The following is a 23,688-nucleotide window of genomic DNA, read 5'->3' on the forward strand; positions in this document are numbered from 1 at the left end:
TTGTTTGTTTTTTTTTTTTTTTTTTTTTTGCAGTACACAGGCCTCTCACTGCTGTGGCCTCTCCCGTTGCGGAGCACAGGCTCCTGACGCACAGGCTCGGCGGCCATGGCTCACGGGCCTAGCGGCTCTGTGGCATGTGGGATCTTCCCGGACCGGGGCACGAACCTGTGTCCCCTGCATCGGCAGGCGGACTCTCAACTACTGCGCCACGAGGGAAGCCCTAGTTCTTTGCTTTTATAGAAACCACTCCCACCTGTTCTCATTCACTTCCCGCCACAGCTCCGGGATGCAGAAGAGGGAGGGGGTTTGCTGAGATGGGTGGCTCAGGGCCTGTGTCCAAGAACAGGCAGAACGGAGGAGGACCAGGCTTTGGACCCCATGGAGGAGGGATGGTGGCATTAGCCCATTGCCGGCCGCGTGCTGCCCCGCGATCCACGTGGAAATGGCACAGCTGCGGGCGTGGAAGTGCACAGTCACCTTGGGGCCAGCATGGTGCCTTCTGCAGTCCAGTGTGTGAGTAGCACTACAGGGTTATAGGCGACCCTCCTGGGTGAGACCCACGTGGGTGTCGGTCACGTGCGCTCGCTATCCGGGAGGGGGCAGCACAGCAGGCGACCCACGGGTCTGCACCCGGGAGCAGAGTAAACAACCGGGGGCCTTGGCGGGGACAGGCTCAGGGTCCAAGAGGGTGGGTGACCCTTGGTTCCGTGGGAGGATGAGGATGGGAATGGCGGGTTTGGTGGCCCTGGGTGCTGCCAGCTTCTGTTCTCACGTGCTCCCTGGGGGGTGAGAGGTAGGAGACCCAGGGCCAGGAGGCGCTGACGGTTCCCGTGACTCCGCCCCTGCCCAGGTCCCGCAGCCTGCATGTCGGGTGATGGGGTGCTCCAGGGACGCTCTGCACCCCCGCCCTGGCCGCCGGGATGGAAGCTCAGGTCACCGGGCGGTCTGGCCTGTGGCCCTGAGAAGAGGCGTGGCCGAGGCGGGGGGCACGTGGTCTGTGGCATGTGGAAATGGCCGCACCGCCGTCGTGTCATCGCCAGACTCTTCCTTCTGCCGAGTTGGGGGCCGGAATTCTTGTCTGAGCTGCAGCCTTTTTCCAGAGAGAAGTTGGCTTCGGCAGGAGGGGCATTCCCTCCACGTGCTGGGTGATGCCATACGTGCCCCACCCCGGCGCCTCGTAGAAGGCGACGAATCCGTGGCAGGGGTTCGGCTTCCCGTAGAACGACGTCCTCACCATCAGTCCTCACCCCCCAGCCCCCACGGCAGCAGCTTGCACAGCGGGCTGTTTCTCTCCCTGGGGGCCAGCAGTCCCGAGCCTTGCAGTGCGGGGCCCTGGGGAGCAGCCCGTCAGGATCTGGACCCTGTCCCCCAAGCCCAAGATGGCGCTCTGCTTGTCCCCCCCCTTGTCACACATCTTGGGGGGCGGTGGGGCTGGGACCTCCGTCAGCTCCTCTGCGGGAGGCTCCTGGCACCTCCGCGCAGTGCGTCCACCGATCAGAATTGAGTCACGTGGCAACTCCAGCTTCACGGGTGGGAAGCGTGGTCTCTGTAGGGTCAGTCAGAGGCTCTTTTCTCTGCACGATGGAGAACAGATGTCCGTCTGTCGCGGCTCCCCACCTGGCTGCTCGGGGCTGTGCATCCTGTTTGCTGAGGGGGAGGCAGCAGACGCAGGGTCAGTCCAGGGCCAGCGGCCTTTCTGAAACGGAGTGGGGCTGTGGACAGCCCCGGGCGGGGCGCCCCCATCATCTCTGGGTCTCCGCCTCCCTGGGGAGGGCGTTTCCCGTCAGCTGCTCTGCAGCCGCCCGGAAGGCGCGGCCACCCACCTTCTGGGCTCGGAGGTCCCGCTGCCGAGATCCGGTGCGGCCCAGATGCGCCCGGGGCTCGCCCGGCCTTCCCGGGCTTGAACCCCCACCTCTGGGAAGCAGTAAGATGAGATGGGAGAGCGCTTGGCGTGTAGCCCTGGAGGGAGTTTCTGGTGATCCGGGCTCCTTGGACTTGCAGGGTGGAGGGCGTTCCGGGCGTGTCCCAGCTTCATTCCACGATGATAACAGGTTGCCGATCCAGGAACTTTTTATAGTTCACGTCAAAGACTCTTGTCCTCATTTGCGGGCAGGACGCGATCACTCTCAGATGTCAGCGTGGCCCTCCTGCCTAGCACGGGACAGACCCGCATTCGAGGGCCCGTCCTGCTGGATCTGGGCAGCAGGACCCGCCTCCTCTCCTCCCAGAGGCCGTAGGGGACCTGGGCCTTCTCCTCCATAAGCCCCCTCTCCTGTGCTTCGTCCTGCTGACGGTACCGGCGCTCAGAGCGCAGCGGGGAGGCCGGCTGCCTCATCAGCCTCTGGGTCCTCCCTGGGGCTGAGCCAGGCCACTGCTTTCCCCACAGGCAGAGTGCAGGCTCTGGAGCTAACTCCCTGGGTTCAAGACCCAGCTGTGACCTCGGGCTAGTTCCTGGAGGTCTCTGTTCTCAGCTGCCTCCCGTGACCAGTGGGGCCTGTGATGCCGTCTGCAGACGGCATCACCATCGTCACCATCACCTTCACCACCATCATCACCTTCACCACCATCATCACCATCGTCACCATCACCTTCACCACCATCATCACCTTCATCACCTTCATCACCATCGTCACCATCACCTTCACCACCATCATCACCATCGTCACCATCACCTTCACCACCATCATCACCATCGTCACCATCACCTAGACGGCATCACCATCGTCACCATCACCTTCACCACCACCATCACCTTCACCACCATCATCACCATCGTCACCATCACCTTCACCACCATCATCACCTTCATCACCTTCATCACCATCGTCACCATCACCTTCACCACCATCATCACCTTCATCACCCTCATCATCACCATCACCCTCATCACCATCATCACCATCATCACCATCTTCACCATCATCATCAGTGCAGTTCTCAGGACACGCTGGCTGCATCCATGGCAGGAAGTGCTGTGAGTCAGGTGGGCCAGCTGTTCTGGAGTTGCTCCAACTACAATTTGACTTGTATTTCTCTAGTCCAGATTTCCAGAGGCCACGAACCTCTCCCATGGTTGCTCCACTTCCGAAGTTCACCATCTGTGTTTACCTGGAGGGATGAGGATACGGTCCTCTTGACTGTGTAGGTTTAGGATTCTGCTGATATGCCTCAAGAAACAAGGGTTCCTTGTCTCTTTCGATGGGTGTCAACAAAGGCCACTGGCATGTTCATTTCATTGTCTTTTCCATTTGATTTGAAACAGAACTTGGGTGTTTGTATTTAAATGGTAACTTTCCATCAAGATTCCTCTCTTTAAACAGATTGGGAAATCTCAGTAACAACATATACTTGTCTGGAGTATAAGATCTTTGGGACAGCAGTGGACATCTGACTTTCTAAAGCTTTCTTAACATTTCTCCACCAATAGGGAGCTACTTAAAGGAAGAGAGGGGGTTCTACCACCAGGGCAGCCCTCACCCCACCTTTTTAAATTAAATGGTTTATGTTGAGGTCTCCTCCTCCTCAGGCTACGGAAATCACATCTTTCTTAGCCCTTCCTAGTGAGCTCTATCTGAGAACCTCCAGACGACTCCGGGGGTCTGTCGGCAGCTATCAGGAGAGGAGGGGTTCCCAGGAGCAGAGCCAAGGGAGGTTGCTGCCCACACCACACCCTGGAAAAGCTTCTCCCGTAAGTGCTGCACTTCAGGGGTGCCCCCCGCCCCAGGTGCTCACCCCCCATCTCTGGCAGCTCTGAGCCTCCATCACAGCCGCTGGCTCAGGGGTTGGAGGAGGACAGGCTGGGGCTGCAGCCGCAGGAGGGCCTGAGACTCTGCACAGAGTTCAGCCCCCGCAGGGCCGGGGCCCTGAGCCGTCCTGGGGGCTCCGGCCCGGCCTCCAGCCGCTCCACCGACGGCCGTGGTCACCCCTCATTCACGTCTCTGAGCCGTCTCGTCTGCGCCTGGACTCAGCGCACCTTCCGTTGGGGCAGGAGCTCTGCTCTCCCTACGGGTGGAGTGTCTGCTCCTGTTCATGGCCATCGAGGAGCCAGAGGAGCTTCCAGGGCTTTCCTGGGGGTGATGGAGAGTATTCACCCCCTCCCTCCTCCAGGACCCGACGGGCTTCTCTTTCAGTGAATAGTCAGGGAGCGAAAATGCACCGATTAGCTTAGACCCGGCTCACGTGGAGCTACAGGGAGAGAGGGGGAGCGAGGAGAGACCCACTGGAGTGAAATCAGGTGAAACTGAGGTACGCGGGAAGAGATTCCGAGCAGCCAGAATGATGGAAGTTGAGGGCACCAACCTTTCTTGGCAGCTTTATGCAATTAAGTCAAGGAAGATGGTTTCATGAGCTCTTTAGGGATCACAGGAGCTCTGAAGGGGCAAGGACCCAGGGGAAGGACATCAGCAACCAGAACGGCCAGTGCTCTGGCTGACCCTGCCAGGATGCCGTCCGCGCAGTGCATTCGAGACCCGGTTCCCAGGCACCTCGGCCTCTGTTTACAGCATAGAACGCATCTGGGGGACTCGGCCGGCCAGAGGGTCCCCTCACGTGTGCAGAGCCTGGGGCTGTTCTCTCTCAGATCCGGGCACTGAGACCTCCCCCGTCATGTGCTCGTTTTCCAAAGCATCATTTCCAGTCTTTCTTGTATTTTCTTTTCTGACAACCTTCATGGAACCGGCACTGTCACGGTGGAACCAAGGACGTCACCGGCTGGTCACCCTGCTCTCTGCCGTCTGTCTGCTCCTCTTTCATTGTCCTGTGCTCTCACATTTGCATCCTCCTTTTTGCCATATTTACACCATGACGTATGATGAGTGTTTTGTTTTTTTTCTTGGAAACACTTCTTTGTTCAATGCTGCTAAATTCTGCTGGAATGCTCTGCCAGTTCAGGAAGATATATATCTTTAAGTAGAAGCTTTTCCATAGAAGCAAACATAGTGGTTTGGAAAAAAATCTCACATGGTTTTTGTACCCTGAGAATGACAGGTGTTCATTTCACAAGTAATTGGCCATGTTCATATTTCAGGACCTTTGGGATCTGGCTTACAAAATCATTTTCTATGAACTGTTCACATTGAGATCTGTAATTCTGTCCATTGAAATGCAAATGTTGTCTGGCAGAGATGGAGAGTCAGTGGAATAATTATTTCCCTGTGGATATCAACCAGTTTTGCCACTTTTGTATCTATTAAGCAAATTTACTTCAGCATTCCTGGTGGCCTCATAGATGTATGATTCTTTGGGTTTTTCTTTGAAGTGATACTAACATCTTAGCGGTTGCTTCAATCATTAATGAGCTAGATAATATAGTTAATAGGTGTTCATTTTATATCTATTTGAGAGTCATGATTTTACCCTTTTCAAACGTAGTCTTTCAATATGTGAGAAGAGAATTTCAAGGGAAAAGCTTTATATATTCTCTATTGCCTTAAGAAAAGGATTTTTTTTTTTTTGCATGTGTGAGTTTAAGGCCTGGGAAAATTTGGGTTAAACTATTTTATATATGAGCTAATAAAATAGAGTAGCAAGCAGGAAAATGGGAAGCAAAGATGATTAACGGGAATACGTATCACAGAACACGCTGGGGAGAGTTCACTGAACACATCTTTCATTAGACTGTTCTAGAATGCAAATCGTGGGCTTCTAAATTTCTACTTTCTTTTCTAAGAAAAATTGCTCATCATTCATGAAAAATAACATCATTTTTAATGTGGTTTGTAAGAGGGTTCAAGACCACAAACATGATTTATTATTATTAACAGCCACAGAACCAGGCTGTAAAACAGATCAGAATTTTATAACCTTTAAACCCATCTCATTATTTGCATAGAAATAAAAGTATTACACTCCCTGGGACCTTCTGATATGACCCCCACGGGTATACCTGTAATTGAAATTTCCTGATTATCTGCAAATCCTAAAAATTTATTTCGAGAGTTCTGCTTTGTAGTTTGTGTTATGAAAAATACTATTTTTTCCCTCCCACCTGAGGATCCTGATATACATGGGGCAGGGTTTACCTGTTTTTTTTTTTTTTTTAAATTTAATTAATTAATTAATTAATTTTTGGCTGCACTGGATCTTCGTTGCTGTGCGCGGGCTTTCTCTAGTTGCGGCGAGCGGGGGCTACTCTTTGTTGCGGTGCGCGGGCTTCTCATTGCGGTGGCTTCTCTTGTTGCGGAGCACAGGCTCTAGGCGCGGGGGCTTCAGTAGTTGTGGCTCACGGGCTCTAGAGGGCAGGCTCAGTAGTTGTGGTGCACGGGCTCAGTTGCTTCGCGGCATGTGGGATCCTCCCAGACCAGGACTCGAACACGTGTCCCCTGCATCGGCAGGCGGATTCTTAACCACTGCGCAACCAGGGAAGTCCAGCATTTACCTGTTTTGATCGCAGACTCTTTTCAGAGATATATTCAAAGTTATAGTTGAGTTTAAAATTCCAGAATTTTCGGGCTGTATGTGACATTGGAAGTAAGAGCCAGAGTGGACGATTGATTTAGGGATCACTGCCCTTCCTTTTCCCTTCGTGGAGAACATCTTCAGGGCGGGAGGGAAAGGCAGCGAGTTCATTTGGGGAAGATCAAACCGATCAATATTGAAGCCATATTTTAAGTCTAGCTTCTTTTTTTCCCCTTTCTTATATCACAGTTCACATAACATTAAAGTTTGTGAAACGTCTTTGAAAAATTCAAACCAGGTGTCCGGGGAAAAAATTTATAACACAAATATTCCACGAGTAAGAGGCATCTGGGAAGAGAAATATTCCAGAAGGAGACCTGAAGGTAAAAGCCGACCACTTTTTTTTTTTTTTTAGATTCTCTATTTATGCGTTAGCATACGGCATTCGTTTTTCTCTTTCTGACTTACTTCACTCTGTATGACAGACTCTGGGTCCATCCACCTCACTACAAATAACTCAATTTCGTTCCTTTTGATGGCTGAGTAATATTCCATTGTATATATGTGCCACATCTTCTTTATCCATTCATCTGCTGATGGACACTTAGGTTGCTTCCACATCCTGGCTATTGTAAATAGAGCTGCAGTGAACATTGTGGTACATGTATCTTTTTGATTTATGGTTTTCTCAGGGTATATGCCCAGTAGCGGGATTGCAGGGTCGTGTGGTAGTTCTATTTTCTTTTTTTTAAGGAACCTCCCTACTCTTCTCCATAGTGGCTGTAGCAATTTACATTCCCACCAACAGTGCAAGAGGGTTCCCTTTTCTCCACACCCTCTCCAGCATTTATTGTTCTTAGCTTTTTTGATGATGGCCATTCTGACCGGTGTGAGGTGATACCTCACTGTAGTTTTGATTTGCATTTCTCTCATGATTAGTGATGTTGAGCATCCTTTCATGTGTTTGTTGGCCATCTGCATAGGTTCTGAAGAACCTAGTGGCAGGACAGCAATAAAGACACAGACGCAGAGAACGGACTTGAGGACACGGGGAGGGGGAAGGGTAAGCTGGGACGAAGTGAGAGAGTGGCATGGACTTATATACACTACCAAACGTAGGGTGGATAGCTAGTGGGAAGCAGCCGCATAGCACAGGGAGATCAGCTCGGTGCTTTGTGTCCACTTAGAGGGGTGGGATGGGGAGGGTGGGAGGGAGGGAGACGCAAGAGGGAAGAGATACGGGAACATATGTATATGCATAGCTGATTCACTCTGTTATACAGCAGAAACTAGCACACCACTGTAAAGCAGTTACACTCCAACAAAGACGTTGAACCAACAAAAAGCTGACCCCTCGGCTGTACGTGGGGACGGGCTCCGACGGGAGCCAGAAGGCTGTGGGCGGACCCTGTGCGGAACGATCTTCTCCCTTGCTTCTGGCCCAGACCACACAGGAGATACTCGTGCTTTAAGTGGGAACGAAACACACGCCTCAGGATCCAAAAGGGGTGTGAATATAGCACCCAGGGCCCCAGGAGGCAGAAGGAGGTCCCTGGGAGGAAGTGAGGGGGCCTGCACCCGGGTCCGCCGTGCACCTCGTTGTGCTGGGTTTGCCTGGGACTCACGTGTGGTGACAGGTAGTTGAGATCCGAGGCGCCGGGGAGGAGGAGAGGAGAATTATGAATTATGGTTGTATCGTCCCCGACGATGAGACCTGTGGTCCCCTTAAGTGGCTTACCACCTAATTCCATGTTCCTGTGCAGAATTCAGCGAGTCAAAATGAAACTTAGATATTAAAATCCCAGGCCTAATGGTTGGGGACATTTTATCTCCTGCCCAAGTTGTGTTTCCTCCCGCTAGAAAGCTTGGCTTGGTGATCGTTCATCTGATGCTGGTTTAGCTCTTAAAAAATTTTTTATTTTGGAATAATGATAGATTCACAAGAACATCGCTGAAATCAAGATACAGAACCACCTTACCACCCAAAACATCTCCTTTGGTTGCACTTCCATCCATAACTCCTGGCAACCAACGATCCGTTTTCCATCCTTATGATTTTGTCATTTTGAAAAGGGTATATAAATAAAATCACACAGACCTTGCCTTTTGAAATTGGCTTTTTTTCATTCAACCTAATGCCCGTGAGATCCATACAAGCTGTCACGTGTATCACTAGTTCAAACCTTTTTTGCTGAATGGTCATCCAGGGTCTGGATAAATTGCAGTGTTTTTAGCCAGTCACCCACTGAGGGATGTTTTGGTTGTTTCCAATTTTTGACAATTACAAGTAAAGCTGTTATGAAGAATCGTGTACAGGTTTTCGTGTGGAAATAGTTTCTCTTTCTCTGGGGTAAATGCCCGGGAGTACAATTGCAGGGTCAGGGGATAAGTATTTTCCATATTTCTTAAAACTTCCAAACGCTTTTCCAGAGTGGCTGTACCATTTCATGTTCCCACCAGCAATGTACGAGCGATTTAGTTTCTCTGCATCTTTGCCAGTGTTTGGTTCAGTCAGTCTTTTATTTTAGTTGTTCTCATTGTGGTCTGAATTTGAATTTCCCTAAGGGTTAGTGATGCTGAAGATGTTGTCTTCTGCTTATTTGCCGTCTGCGTATCCTCTTCAGCGAAACGTCTCTTCACGTCCTTTCCCCTGTTTCTAATGGGATTCTTTGTTTTATTCTGTTTTTTTACAGTTGAGTTTTGAGAATCCTTTATATGTTCTGGATGTGGCTCCTCTGTCAGATACGTGGCTTGTAAATGTTTTCTCCTAATCTGTAGCTCATCTTTTTATCCTCTTAATAGGGTCTTTCACAGAGTGTGAGGTTTTTCGTTTTAATGAAGCCCAATTTATTTATTTTTCAATTTTATGGAATGTATTTCCTACACTGGTGTCATAGCTGAGTACTCGTCAATGGACTGTAGGTCCTGAAGATTTTTTTTTCTATGTTATCATCTAAAAGTTTTACAGTTTTATGTTTAACATTTACTGTAGGATCTATTTTCAGTTAATTTGTTGTAAGGTGTGAGATTTAGGTTGGGTTATTGATTGATTGATTGATTGATTGTCCTATGGATGGCCAGTTGCTCTCGCATTATTTGGTGAAAGAACTATCCTTCCTTCATTAAATTATTTTTGATTCTTTGTCAAACATCAGTTGACTGGACTTGTGCGGGCTGTCTCTGGGGTCTCTACTCTGTTCCACTGATCTATTTGCTGACTGTCAGGATGTGTCTTTAACTCATTTTCTTTCTGAAAATTCACCCTGTATTAGGACAATGTTGTTATCTTAGACCTGTGGGCACGCACAGAATGTATTTTATGAGTCACTATAACAAAAGTTAATGGCACTTATTTTTTTTAAGGAGCACGTTTTCTCACGGGAGGAGATGATTCCAGAAAAATGAGGATCTTATGTTTTCCCTAGAAAAGACATTTTTGCTACTTTAATGAATTTGTCCTAATTCAGACAAATCCCAAGGTGTCCTCCACCCTCCCCTCTTGGATTAGGAAGGAGAGGGCATTGAGCGTCTCCTTTGGGAGTTAAACCCTCCAGGGTCAAGGTGCCCCTCTTAGGTACAGCGGGCCTGGCACTGGGGTCTGTGAGCCGGTGTTCCCTGGAGGAGTTTCTGGGGACACCTGATGTCTCTGTGGTTAACTTGAGCGGGGAATGAGGGGGCAAAGGGGTGAAGTGGGATTAAACGTTAGGAATCTGAGGCCAGGACAGGTGCCCTGGTCCTGTTTGAACCAAACTGGAAGCAAATCTGTGTGGCGACCCCAGACTCACGAGAGAGCTGTAAATAAATAAGATGTCTGGCATCGAACAGTCCTCCGTGTGTGGCTCAGCGCAAGACTTCCCTCCTTAAAAAACGAAGAATCTGTGCAGCCCATTCCTGTGAAATGGGGATGGAGCTTTCGGAAAGAACCCCGACCTGCGGGCTCACAGGAGCTCACGCAGTCCTGCCTCTTTCTGCTTCTGTTCTGCCCCCCGCTCCGCCTTCCCTGGGACCCATCTCTCTGCTCTGAGACGCCGCAGCTCTAAATGCCAGATGCAGGGACGGGCCTGGGGCCCAGTCTAGCCCGTGTCAGCGCATCTTCCACTGGGACCTTCCCGACTCGTGTTACCTGGGCCACGGGGACGATTTGAAAGCACTTTCTGTTCGGTTCTGAGGCCGCTGTCCTAATTCCACATCCCTATGTAAGTTCACGGGGTTTTTCTTTGTTTTTTGCTGGAAGCATGGAGCAGTTTCCTCTCTGCGTGTTCCCCCACCCGCCGGGCAGGTTTACGCACCGAATATACACCGTGAGCCGAAGACTCAGGAGTCTGCAGGCCCCGCTGCTCTCGCACTGGAGCCGCGAGCTTCAGCAGAGGGGAGAGGGCCCGGGAAGCCACGGGCGAGCGCGTTTCGAATTGAATTCCCTCTGGCACGGGACCCGGCCCCGCGCCCAGCACCCGCAGGGACAGGGAAGGCGGGGAGACCCGAGCGTGCCGCAGGCGTGCACCCGCGTTCCCCGGCTCGGCACGGGTCCGCGGTGGGCGTCTCTGACCCGGAGGCGGTGGCCGTGCCGCTGTGTCCCGCGCGCGCCCCTCGCGGCGTCCCCGGCCGAGCTCACCGCACGCGGACGCATCGGCAGGTCGGGGCCTGGGCGCACCTGGGCCTGCGGTCCCGCCGCCGGCTGAGGCCGAGGCCGGGCGCGTGTCAGCACCCGCCGGGCCGTCTGTGCCTCGTGTGGCCACGACGTGTCTGTCCACCGACAGGACGGACCGACTGACGCCCAAAGGGGCCTCGATCGGCCGGTGGGCCCGGAAGGGCCGCGGGAGCTGGGGATTCAGGCGGCATTTGGACGGGGAGGGCGCGCGCGGGGCCAGGGGTCAGGGCCTTGGGGTGTCCTCGGATGAGCTGGTCACACACTGAGGGGTGTCGGGGGGGTCCGAGCACAGCGCCCGAGGGTCCTCAGTGCCCCGGGCATGGCCCACCCCTCCGGGGAGCCAGGACGGGCGGAGCTCAGCGCAGATGGTGCTGGGGTGGCGAGGGCACGGAGCCGCAGGGCCCCTCGGAGCCCCCGCTCCGTGAGGTCAAAGGTCTCAGCGTCTCACCCTGTCTGACCTTTCACCCTCAGCACTTGGGCCAGCTCAGCCCAGCAGGCCGCCCAGGTCTCCCTTTCCGGAGGTGAATCTCAGGTGTCTCCTTCATGGGGCCCTGCCCTGCGCCCGTCCTGCCAGAGGCTAAGATGCTGGAGTCTGTCTCGGCATCTTCAGGAGGGACTGCCTGTGATTCTGTGGGGGAAGGAAGCACCCCAAGATGCCAGAGGAGACGGAGGCTGGAGGAACGGTGTCCCCCGTCATCCCCACTCAACATTACCTCTCTGATTCTTGCTTCTCCTAAAGGTGGGACGTTTCAGTCATGCAGAGTCCTGGCCCCTGGCTTGTGAGGTGAGCCCGGCTGGAGAGGAGGGTGCCGACGGCCGTGCGCACCTGCCCACAGCTATGCGGGGGGCACTTGGACCCCTTGCGTTGCTTTACTAAGGGTCAAAATGAAGGGCCGTGGAGACATCTGTGTTTTGCTTGGGACAGAGATAGGCAAGTACCTTTCCGACCAATGTATAAGTTAAACTATGTACAGTCAGCCCTCTGTATCTGAGGGTTCCACATCCAGAGTCAACTAACCTCGGATGGAAAATATTCAGAAAAAAATTCCAGAAATTTCCAAAAAGCAAAATATCAATTTACCGTGCACTGACAACTGTTTACATAGGATTTACATTGTATTAGGTATTATACGTAATCTACAGATGATTTAGAGTATACAGGAGGATGTGTGTAGGTTATATGCAAAAACGACACCGCTTTTTATACAGCACTTGAGCATCTGTGGACTTTGGTATCCTCGGGGCTCCTGGAACGAATTCCCCACGGTTACCGAGGGACGATTATACAGGACTAAAAAACAAGCACATTTCTAAACAACGAACGTTCACAGGCTGTTGTCGGGTAGATTTTCTCCTCTCCTGGTGTGCGCCTCTCAGAAGGAGACCCCTTGCTGTACTAGCAGCAGACAGTGAATTCTCAGTCAATCCCATCTGCTTCTCCCCAAATGGGAAGTCCTTGTGGCTGTTGGCAGAAGTCTCAGATCCCATAGGAGGGTTCCGCTGGGCCCGTGTAGCCCTTCCCCGTGGGATGTGCTTGGGTGGACACGTCTGGTGAAGAGTCAGGGCTTCCCTGTGGACCACAGGGCTCCACAGGGTCCTCGGCCTCAGGACCCAGGAGGGGTTCAAGGGGGATGCTGCTTGCCCATCCCGCCCTGATGGGGGCGCCCTACCTCCTGGGCCCTGGGTGACTGGCCGGAAAGATTTTCCTCCCTCGCCCAGGCACTCGGGAGGCTGATGGGCGGACGGCGCCTCCCACGCCTCTGGGAAAGTGGTCCGTGACCTGGAGGCCTCGCCCTCCGTTCTCTGGCAGCACCATGACCGGTGTGTTCACGCCATCCAGTGTGAGCACCGTCCAGTCGTGCTCCTGGGAACCGTCTAGGCCTCCTTTCCTGCAGACGTGCTGAGAGCCTTTGTTCCATTTCAGCTGCAAACTTCAAACACAGAAGGAGAGGATCTGCTTTTTCAATCACAGGCGCGGAGCCGGGAGGAGCCCAGACAGAGGCAGGAGTTTCCCATCTAGGGTGTGATCCTGGCCCCAGACCCCGGTCTGCGCTCCACCCTGCCGACCACACAGGCACTTGGCTCGTGGGTCGCGCCTGATTTTTAAATTCCCCTTGAAGAGTGATTCAGATCCAGAGTCTCAGAGGGTCAGGGCTTCGGCCTCTATGCCGCTCCCACATGGAAACGCTTCCCCGCGCTCAGAGCAGGGCTGGCGATGAGAGAAGGGGCGACCCTTCTTCCTGGGGAAGCTTCAGGGCCTCTGATGACGTGGGCGCCTGGTTGCTAGTCCTGCTGCCGTCACATTTCATTACTTTACACAAGCATCACACGTAGTTTAAACAAATGGGACCTAGTTAAACTGAAAAGCTTTTGCACAGCAAAGGAAGCCGTGACAAAACGAAAAGACCACCTAGTGAATGGGAAAAGATATTTGCAAATGATACGACCGATAAGGGGTTAATATCCAACATATATTACAGAAACAGCTCATATAACTCAACATCAAACAAACAAACAACCTGATTTAAAAATAGGCAGAAAAACTGAATAGACATTTTTTCAAAGGGCAAATGCAGATGGCCACAGGCACCTGAAAAGATGCTCAACATCACAAATCATCAGGAAAATGAAAACCAAACCCCCAGTGAGATATCGCCTCACACCTGTCAGAATGGCTATTGTCAAAAAGGACACAAATAACAAATGAGCATGTGGAGAAAAGGGAACCCTCCTACACTGTTGGCGGGAATGGAAATGGATGCAGCCACTGTGGAAAACAGTATGGAGGTTCCTTAAAAAACTAAAAATAGAAATAGCATATGACCCAGCAATTCCACTCCTGGGTCTATAGCTGCAAAAAAACCAAAAATAAAAACACTAATTTGAAAAGATATATACACCCCAGTGTTCATAGCAGCGCTATTTACAATCGTCAAGGTGTGGAAGCAACCTAAGCATCCATCAAAAGATGAATGGATAAGGAAGATGTGGTCCATATATACAACGGAATACTACTCAGCCATAAAAAAGAATGAAATTTTGCCATTTGCAGTAACATGGATGGACTCGGAGGGCATTATGCTAAGTGAAATAAGTCAGACAGAGAAAGATACATACTGTCTGATGTCACTTATATATGGAATCTCAAAAATAACAACAAACTAGTAAATACAACAAAAAAGAAACAGAGTCACAGATATAGAGAACAAACTAGTGGTTACCAGTGGGGAGGGGGAAGGGGGGAGGGGCACTTTAGGGGTAGAGGGAGGAAAAAAGGGGGAACAAACGGCACACAGCAGTGTCCTGGAGGGTCTGGTCCTGCCGGGGCCAAGGAAGCCTCGCTGAGACTGGGCGGGGGTCACCAGCGGCTTGCACATTGCACGCTGCAGTTCCCCTGCTAATGACCTTCTGTGGTTCTAAATGGCTGCAGCCACAGGGCTGTCTGTGACTGAGCATGAAGGTCACAGCAGGCTGAGGCACGAGGAGGGGACAGAATAGGCAGCCCCGGTCTAGCTTTTAGCGGTTCTCGGTTCATGTGCGTCACCTGAAGGACCTGTGAAAATCCAGAGGCCGTCCTCCTCCCCAGAGTTCCTGATTCTGTGGTGGGGCCCTGGGATGGCCTGGGATGATGCTGGGGCGGCTGTGAGGACCACTCTTTGAAAACCGTCCTCAGCATTGAACGTGGGATGGGGTGCCAGCCGGGGCGGCCCAGGTGGCATGTGGATGAGGTCAGGCGTCTGGGACGCAGCCTGAAAAACAGGGTGAGAGAAAGGAAGGCGTAACCTTTTCAGGGTTTTTCCCATGGACTTTCTTGAGCCTTTGGTTGGGCTCCTCCCTGAGTTTCCTTATAGGGTTTGAGGCTCAGGTAAGCTCACCTCCCTGAGTACCACGCCCCTCCCTCCTGAACCAGTGGGTGCTCAGAGAGAGGATGCCCCTATCGGTTTCTGACCCACACGTTCTCCTGCAGCCCAGCCCGGTGGTTGGGTGTCCGGGGACATCAAATAAGAGGTTCTTGACCTATTGATTGGGAGTCAATTAGATACTATTGATCCCAGTTTCCGGTGGTGCTGCTGGCTTCCCAAGCTCCCTGGCAAGATTCCTGGACGAGTCTCTGCATCTCGTTGAGGGCAGAGCAGCTGCTGCCAGGTGCCCTGAGCTGGCTTCCAGGAAAAGCCCAGGGATGAGACTTTCTCTCTTGGGAGAGCGAGAATCCTAGGAACAGGGTCATTGATGGAACTGTTCACTTATTCGTTCTTTTGTCCATTGGTTCAATAAATATTTAGTAAGCGCCTGCCGTGTGCCAGACACTAGGATAGGCACCAGGGATACAGCAGTAAACGAGATAGCTCACTGTGTACACGTTCTAGAGAGGAAGACAGCAGACAAATAAATAAGTAAATACATAATGTGCTGCGTGGAGATCAGTGCTATGAAAAAACGCGGTAAGAGGAATGGGAAGGTTAGTATTGTTTTGAATGAGCCGGCAGGGTCTCCTGAGGAGAAGGCCGGGAGGGAGGGAGCCACGGCGTTGTCTTGGGAGAGAGCTTTCTAGAGGGAGGACACAGCAAGTGCAAAGGCCCTGAGGCGGGAGCCCTGGCAAAGGAGAGCCGGGGGAGAGATGGGGCCGGGTGACCCGCCCTCTCTGACCACAAGGGTTGCGATGGAAGGTCAAGGGCTTTGTGTATTGCCAACCCTGTGGGGTCTTGTGGGCTGTGAGGGTGTGGCTCTCACATCAGTTTTGGCAGCTCGGCTTCTCCAGCTGGATCACGAGGCGTATCCATCCTCTGTCATTTCAGAGTCAAAGGCAGTACATCGAGGCTACCAACGAGAGCAACCGAATCTTCCTGTATTGTGCCTTCCTGGACTTCAGGTACTATCCGCGTGGGAGGGTCCCGGGGCGAGGAGGGAGCAGAGGAGGGGAGGGAGGGGGCCCAGGGTGTCCATGCTCGGTCACATGCCTGTCCAGGTTATGATCTACTTTTATTTTTTTGCTTCTTATATTCTCTTTTTCTTACTCCAGTTGGATTTTTGTGTGTATTTTTTAACATCTTCATTGGAGTATAATTGCTTTACAATGGTGTGTTAGTTTCTGCTGTGTAACAAAGTGAACCAGCTATACATATACCTATGTTCCCATATCTCCTCCCTCTTGCGTCTCCCGCCCACCCTCCCTATCCCACCCCCCTAGGTGGTCTTTTTGTGTGTATTTTTGATGCCACTTTATCTCTGCTATTGACTTCTGGTGTATACTTCCTTTTAATTTCATGTAGTGGTTGCCCTGGGGCTTAGAGTATATATCTTTAATTCATCTGTGTCTACCTTCCAATAATATTTTATACCACCACACACGTATTCTGAGACGTTACAACAATCTTTTCACAATTCTTCTTGCCCATCCTTTGCACTGTTCTTGTTGTACATTTTACCTTTACAGATGCCAGAAATGCACAATACATTGCTAGGATTTTTGCTTTAGAAAGTTAGTTATCCTCTAAAGCAATTCAAATTAAGGAAATAATAATTGCATATTTCCCTTCATTTTTTTCCATCTCCAGCTATTTCATTTCTTTGTGTAGATCACAGTTTCCGTCTGGTATATTCCTGTAACTTTTCTTGTAGTGTGAGTCTGCTGGCAGTAAGTTCAGCAAACTTTTATTTTTGAAAGATATTCTCACTGAGCTTAGAATTCTGGGTCACTTTTTTTCCCTAGACTTACACTTTAACAAATGATAGAAGCAATATATCAAAACATGATTCTTTTAAAAAAGAAAACATTATAAAAAAAGCATATGTTCCGTTGGACCTTTAGATCTTATCCTGATCTCTCCTCTTGCCCATAGTAGCCACGGTGGGGAGATTTTTGTGTGTATTTTTTGATAATTTATGTTCCTGGGAAGTATATGGTGTTGTTTAGTTCCATGTTTCCGGCATCATCCACCATCCTTATTTTGTGCTCTGCCCACGTCTCTTTTCACCGACATGTAGTATATTTTTCGTATTTATATGCACACATTCCATTTATGCATGTGAAAGAACAGTTTTCTGCTCAGATGCCAACTTCCTAGGTCACAGGGTAAGACACATATTTTCCTGTTATTTTATATCTCTTGACCTGGCTGCCATGGCAGATTTATTTATTCACAAGTCGGGGAACCAGGTTTCTTGTTTCCGCGGCTTCCCTGGGACGCGGATCTTTACACGCACACAGAGGTGATGCCACGCGGGGCTCAGCTCCCCTGATTAACGAAGACGTCGTCACGGCTCCGTGGCTCCAGTTCGCGGTCACTCTTGGCGTCAGCAGAGGGGAGACGTTCCATCCTAGGATCACGCTCCCCGAATTCGTGCCCGCTAGTTTTCAGGTCACCCTCTAATGCACGTGTGGCGTTCATACATTCCGTGGACAAAGGTCACATACGGCCCAGCAGCCGGTGTCGCTGGTTCTCCTCAAGGACCAGGGGCGGGTTAGCGCTAACAGGTGGCAGGGAGGGGCAGGCCGTGCCCATCTTTAAGGCCCTTTTATCCTGACGTTATTGGGGGGTCGCTCCTGAAAGCAGGTGGCTCGAGTGGTGCTGGCCGCTCTCTGGTCTCTGCTAAATGCTCCCCACCTGACTTACCACAAACACTGCCTCTGAAGCCGCTGTCCCCGCGCCTCGGCCATCAGGCTCAGTGCCACCCCTCAGCCTCCTCCAGGCGACCCACCTCACCCTCGGGTTCCACGCTGCCCAACCCACCGAGAGTTACAATCACACAGCATCCTCCCAGGGACACCCTCCGCCTCAGGGATGACAATAAAGACGCCACTAGCGTGTGCTTTGTTCACAGAACACCGCAGGGGCGGGGCAGGACTGTCTTTATCCATCACCCCTCTGGGACAGCCACCTTTCTCATCCACGGCTGACATTGCCGTGAAAACTGAAAGTACAGCAAAGAGAAACTGGAGCCTTTAAATTTCTTCAGCTGTATAAAAGCTTTCCCCAGGGGCCCCTGTCTTTGGCCGAAGCAAAGATTTGTCTTTGCTGATCACTCAGAGTTGCAATTTCTGGGAAGAACCATTTAAGCAGCCTTTTTTTCGAATTTGAAAATATAGAGAGATACAGGGAAGAAAATTGTAGTCGCTCATATTCTCACCACAAGAATGAACCACAGTTAACATTTGTGCATTTTTGCTTCAAGTCATTTTTGTCTTGGTCTATACTTTAGGAAATAAAGCAGGTAATACGTCAAAACATTATCCTTTAAAAAATTATAAAAAAGTAAATAAGTGAAAGACTTTTACATCTTATCCTGGTCTCTTGCCCTCTCTGTGGGGAGTTTTCTCAATAATTTATCTATAATTTATGGTTATGTTCATAGAAAATATACGATCTTCTTTCGTGTCATGCCCTTGCATCATTATTACGCATTCAACATTGTATGTTAAGTTTCTGTGTTTTATCCGTATGGATACATGCTGCTTTTGACTGATGTATATACCCCACCAAATTTTATGCAGGTCCCCGAGGTGGACATTAGGTAACTTTAAAATGTTCTCTAGTATCACGCATCATTCAGTAAATACCCCAGACGCATCCCTGGGCACAGAGCTCAGAATTCTCTAGAAGTGGGATTGCTGGGTTGCAGGACCCGCACACTTCACGTTTTCTAGATTTTATTGAAGTACAGTTGATTTACGATGTTGTGTTAATTTCTTCTGTACAGCAAAGTGATTCAGTTATAGATATATATATTCTTTTTCATATTCTTTTCCATTATGTTTTGTCACAAGATACTGAATATAGTTCCCTGTGCTATACAGTAGGGCCTTGTTGTTTATCCATTCTATATATAATAGTTTGCATCTGCTAGTCCCAAACTCCCAATCCATCCTTCCCCCAACCCCCCTCCCCCTTGGCAACCACAAGTCTGTTCTCTGTGTCTGTGAGTCTGTTTCTGTTTCATAGATATGTTCATTTGTGTTGTATTTTAGATGTCACATATAAGTGATATATGGTATTGGTCTCTGTCTTTCTGAGACTTAACTTCGCTTAGTGTGATCATCTCTAGTTGCATCCATGTTGCTGCAAAGGGCATTATTTCATTCTTTTTTATGGCTGAGTAGTATTCCATTGTACATACGTGCCACATCGTATGATCATCTCTAGTTGCATCCATGTTGCTGCAAAGGGCATTATTTCATTCTTTTTTATGGCTGAGTAGTATTCCATTGTACATACGTGCCACGTCTTCTTTATCCATTCATCTGTTGATGGACATTTCGGTTACTTCCACGTCTTGGCTATTGTGAACAGTGCTGCTGTGAACATTGGGGTGCATGGATCTTTCTGAATTGTAGTTTTGTCTGGGTATATGCCCAGCAAAGGAAACCATAAACAAAATGAAAAGACAACCTACGGAATGGGAGAATATTTGCAAGTGACGCAACTGACAAGGGCTTAATTTCCAAAATATACAAAGGGCCCATACAACTCAATAACAACAACAAAACCAACCCAGTCAAAAAATGGTAAGAAAATCTAAATAGACATTTCTCCAAAGAAGACATACAGATGGCCAGTGGACATTTCGTATTTATTGGATGTTGGACCAGGTGTTTTGCAAAGTGACTGGGCCAAAGTGGTTATGGCGCTTTCCCCTCCCAGAAGGAAAGAGGTGCGTGTTTCATGGGGCCTGATCAACACCAGAAACATCCGAGTCTCATCAGCCTGGTGGCGAGAGCGCTTTCTCAGTCCACGGGCCAAGGGTGGGCTTTGCTTCCCGCTGACGGTCCCTCCTGTGTCCTCAGCTCCGGAGAAGGCATCTGGTCGAACCAGGACTGCGCTCTCACCAGAGGGAACCTCAGCTACTCTGTCTGCCGCTGCACGCACCTCACCAACTTTGCCATCCTGATGCAGGTGGTCCCGCTGGAGGTAAGCGCCAGGCGGGGAGGGGCTCGTGGACTGCGGAGAGGTGCCCTCTCTCCGTCAGCCTGCAGTGGGGGCCGGGTGGCAGGTCTTCGTCGTCAGCGCCGGGGGCCTCAGCCGCAGCAGGGCCGATGGGGGCCTGCGCAGGTAGGGAGGCCCGGTGGCTGGGGACATCCATGAGACTCCGCTTCTCTGGCAAAAGCTCCCGCGCTCCAGGTTTCCTCAGCCAGCACCTGTGCAGACCCCGCGTCCCTCTCGAGGATGCACGTGCCGCCTAGGAGGTGGTCATGGCCGCGTTTTCTGTCTTTGGTCACTGGGCTGTGAAACCCTCCCTGCGCCATGGGCGTGTCTAGCAGAGCGAGGTCCTCGGCTACAAGCAGTGTGCCTGGATGTCCAGAGAAGGTGTCACCAGTGGTGGCACACAGCTGCATCTATGTCCAGGGTGGCCACACCGTGTCCTCGGAGCATTTCTGCTGTGAGACAGGAGACGCTGGGCTGCAGACGGGGCCCTGGATCTGTTTCTGAGGGACCTGACTTCCAGCCCCAGCGGGAGTGAGCCCTGAGGTGGGGGAGGGGATTTCTGACCACCCCCTGCGTCCTCCTCTCCAGACGGGGTCAGGATGACTATCCTCAGGTTAAGGATGGAAGAGGCCCCTCCTGGTTGGGTTTCTCTGCTTCAGAATATTTAATCTTTATTGCCTACTAGGCTTGGTCAGCACTAAGAACTAGAGATTAACTTCTGTGGTTCAAGGGAGGCATAGCTTTTAAGAGAAGACAGGGTGCTCTTTAAAAATGCAGATGTGGGGCTTCCCTGGTGGCACAGCGGTTGGGAATCCGCCTGCCGATGCAGGGGACACGGGTTCGAGCCCTGGTCCGGGAAGATCCCACACGCCGTGGAGCAACTAAGCCCGCGAGCCACACCTACTGAGCCTGCGCTCTAGAGCCCGCGAGCCACAACTACTGAGCCCTCGAGCCACAACCACTGAGCCCGCATGCCACAACTACTGAAGCCTGAGCGCCTAGAGCCCGTGCTCCGCAATAAGAGAAACCACCGCAATGAGAAGCCCGCGCACCGCAACGAAGAGTATCCCCCGCTCGCTGCAACTAGAGAAAGCCCGCGTGCAGCAATGAACACCCAATGCAGCCAAAAATAAATAAATAACTTAAAAAAATGCAGATGCCCTGTGGTAGGATCCTCTGAACTATGATCAGTCCCTGACACCTGAGCGTGATGACTTCCTTGGCTTCTTAGGCCCACAGAGAAAATTGAATTTTCCTGGTGGGGGTGAGAGAGCAGGGAGTCGATGGGGCTTCTCCTGGGATCTCCTAAGATGCAGGGCGGGTTGGGCACCCGGAGACAAGTTTGGTCTCATCCCATACTGGTTTTGGAGATTGAAGAGTTTTTACGACTCCGAATTTCTGGCTGCTCTTGAAGATCCGTGCTGATGCTGGGCCAGAGCTCTCATCTGCAGCAGGGGGGCTGGAGCTGGGCAGGGTCTTTCTCCTCCTGTGTCAGAGGAGCTGAGTCCTCCAGCCACTCGTCAAGAGGACGCTCTGACCTCCCCACTCCCGTGTGCCTGAGGGAAGGGAGGTGGCGGCTGACAGGCAATGAGACGCTGCGGCGGCTCAGTCTCTGTTGCTGTATGACCTGCTCTGCAAACCCACCTCCCATCACGCGGGCCCGCCCTCTCAGGGTACCTCCACTCGCAGGGTCTGTCTGTTTATGAACAGACTCTGTTCTCCTGAGTGCTGTCGTCCAGGCACTGCACATACTGGGCGTCAGGAAGTATTTGATGAGCCCGTGATTGCATCAGTTTTGTTAGGGAAGGTGTGGTTCTTGTAGCAACACCCAGACTGCAAGCAGTGTTTACCTAAGGGTTGGTTCCTTATCCACCATCCTTTGACAAATACCTATTGGGTATTGCCAGGCCCAGAGGTTCGTTTGTAAACAAGAAAAACCATGCGTTTCTGCTTTGGAGTAGTTTATGTTCTAGTGGGAAAGACAGAGCATAAACAAATAGCGGGTAAATCGGTAAGTTCAAAGAGCAATAAGTGTGGGAAGAAGCTTGGAGGGAGAGATGGAGGAGACGGCAGGGAGGGAGGACGCCTTCTGGGAGGGTGGTCCGGGGGGTCGTCTCCGAGGAGGTGACATTTGAATGGCCAGCAGAGTCTTGTCTCTAGAAGGCCTGGGAGAGGAATATTCCAGGCTGAGAACAGCGAGTGCAGAGGGGCAGGAGGACTGGTGAGGTTGGCCAGTCACGGGTGGGAGGTGGCGAGCAGGGCGATCTTGCCACTGCAAAGCGTGCCATGGATTTTGCAAGCAGGCTGTGAGCTACTTATGGAGACTCCGGAGAGGAGGTCCTGGCGATCCCCAGGAGGACGTGGGGGCTGGTCCGCCCCCCACCCCGCAAACCCCCTGCATGGACACCTGCAGCCCGGTCGATCTGAACAGATGACCCCTTTGCTCTGCTCGGGGTGAAGCTTCAGGCGAGGGTGGGGCGAGCAGACTTCTCAGCAACGCCATCAGACGGAGCCGCCAAGAGTTGCTCGGTTACTCCTGGGAAAACTGACGACGCGAGAAATGAAGCCCAGGCGTTGACGCATCAGCTTTTAGTTTCAGAGCAGCAGTTCTGTCGTAGACTTGAGGGGTGCAAGCCCACCTGTCCGCCCAGCGCACCTGTTGTCCAGGCAGGTGTGACCCCCCCCCCACCGCAGACAGTCCCAGTGGGAGCGTCTTCTTGAAGGTGTGACCTTTAGGGGGCGGTTGAGTGACTGGCACCTCCTCCCTTTTCGTTTCCATCCTTCCCACGTGCTCGGTCAAAACGCCTTCTCGGGACTTCCCTGGTGGTCCAGTGGTAAAGAATCGCCTTCCAACGCAGGGGACGTGGGTTCCCTCCCCGGTCGGGGAGCTAAGATCCCACGTGCCGCGGAGCAACTAAGCCCGTGCGCCACAATTACTGATCTCGCGCACCTCAATGAAAGAGACCGCGTGCTGCAAACTACAGAGCCCACGCACTCTGGAGCCCGCACGCCACAACTAGAGAGAGAAAACCACACGCCACAACTAGAGAGAAGCCCGCGCGCCGCAACGAAAGATCCCGCATGCCTCAACGAAGATCCCGCGTGCCGAAACTAAGACCCGACGCAGCCAAAAAAACAGAAAAAAACCACCTTTCTCTCGTTGCCCTGCAGCTCTTTGATCCTAAGTTGGGGCGCACGCTGGGTCGTGAACCTTTGGTACCCGAGGAGCTCAGTGCGTGGGGCCGTCGCTGGTGATTTAAAGAAAAGTGAAATAAGATGACAACATAGCAGAGTGCATTGAAGTCGGGAGAGTAAGTCCCTGTTCGTGAGACCCAAGCATCAGCTACCCTGACTGCACGAGACGCCCGTTCTACTGGTCCATCCACTCAGTTGCTTCCTCTGCCACCCTTGCATATCCTAGTCCACGGTCCTGACATCACTCATATCTCCTGGCACATCAGGCCCTGGAAGATGAGAGGCACGGCCTCGGTGGGGCTCACGCCTCCACCTCTGTCCTCCACCCAGGCCCCCTTGTCCTCCCTCCTGCCGGGGCCTCGGCCCTCGCGGCTCAGTCTTCATCCTTCTGGTGTCACAGGGGAGAGTCCAGCCACTCACGTTAGCCCCCGGCAAAGGCACGCAGAACCTGCGTCAGTACTGCCCGGACGGTCCGAGTGGTCCTGTGGCCGAGCCCCCTCCCCCTCCTTGACAAGTGGAGAAAATGAA

At 51.8% G+C, this 23,688-nt stretch overlaps 1 protein-coding gene across 2 annotated transcripts in view; it reads left to right on the forward strand.

Annotated features, from left to right (window-relative positions):
• The window catches only part of ADGRD1 (adhesion G protein-coupled receptor D1), a 142,235-nt gene that overhangs the window by 75,924 nt on the left and 42,623 nt on the right, over positions 1 to 23,688 (forward strand). For both annotated transcript variants that reach the window (XM_055080627.1, XM_028480274.2), the window contains exons 14-15: positions 15,841 to 15,914; positions 19,827 to 19,950. In XM_055080627.1, the coding sequence (XP_054936602.1) occupies positions 15,841 to 15,914; positions 19,827 to 19,950 (198 nt within the window). The remainder of the gene's footprint in view (positions 1 to 15,840; positions 15,915 to 19,826; positions 19,951 to 23,688) is intronic.

The sequence above is a fragment of the Physeter macrocephalus genome, chromosome 19 (assembly GCF_002837175.3).
Source record: "Physeter macrocephalus isolate SW-GA chromosome 19, ASM283717v5, whole genome shotgun sequence".
In the NCBI taxonomy this organism is placed as follows: domain Eukaryota; kingdom Metazoa; phylum Chordata; class Mammalia; order Artiodactyla; family Physeteridae; genus Physeter; species Physeter macrocephalus.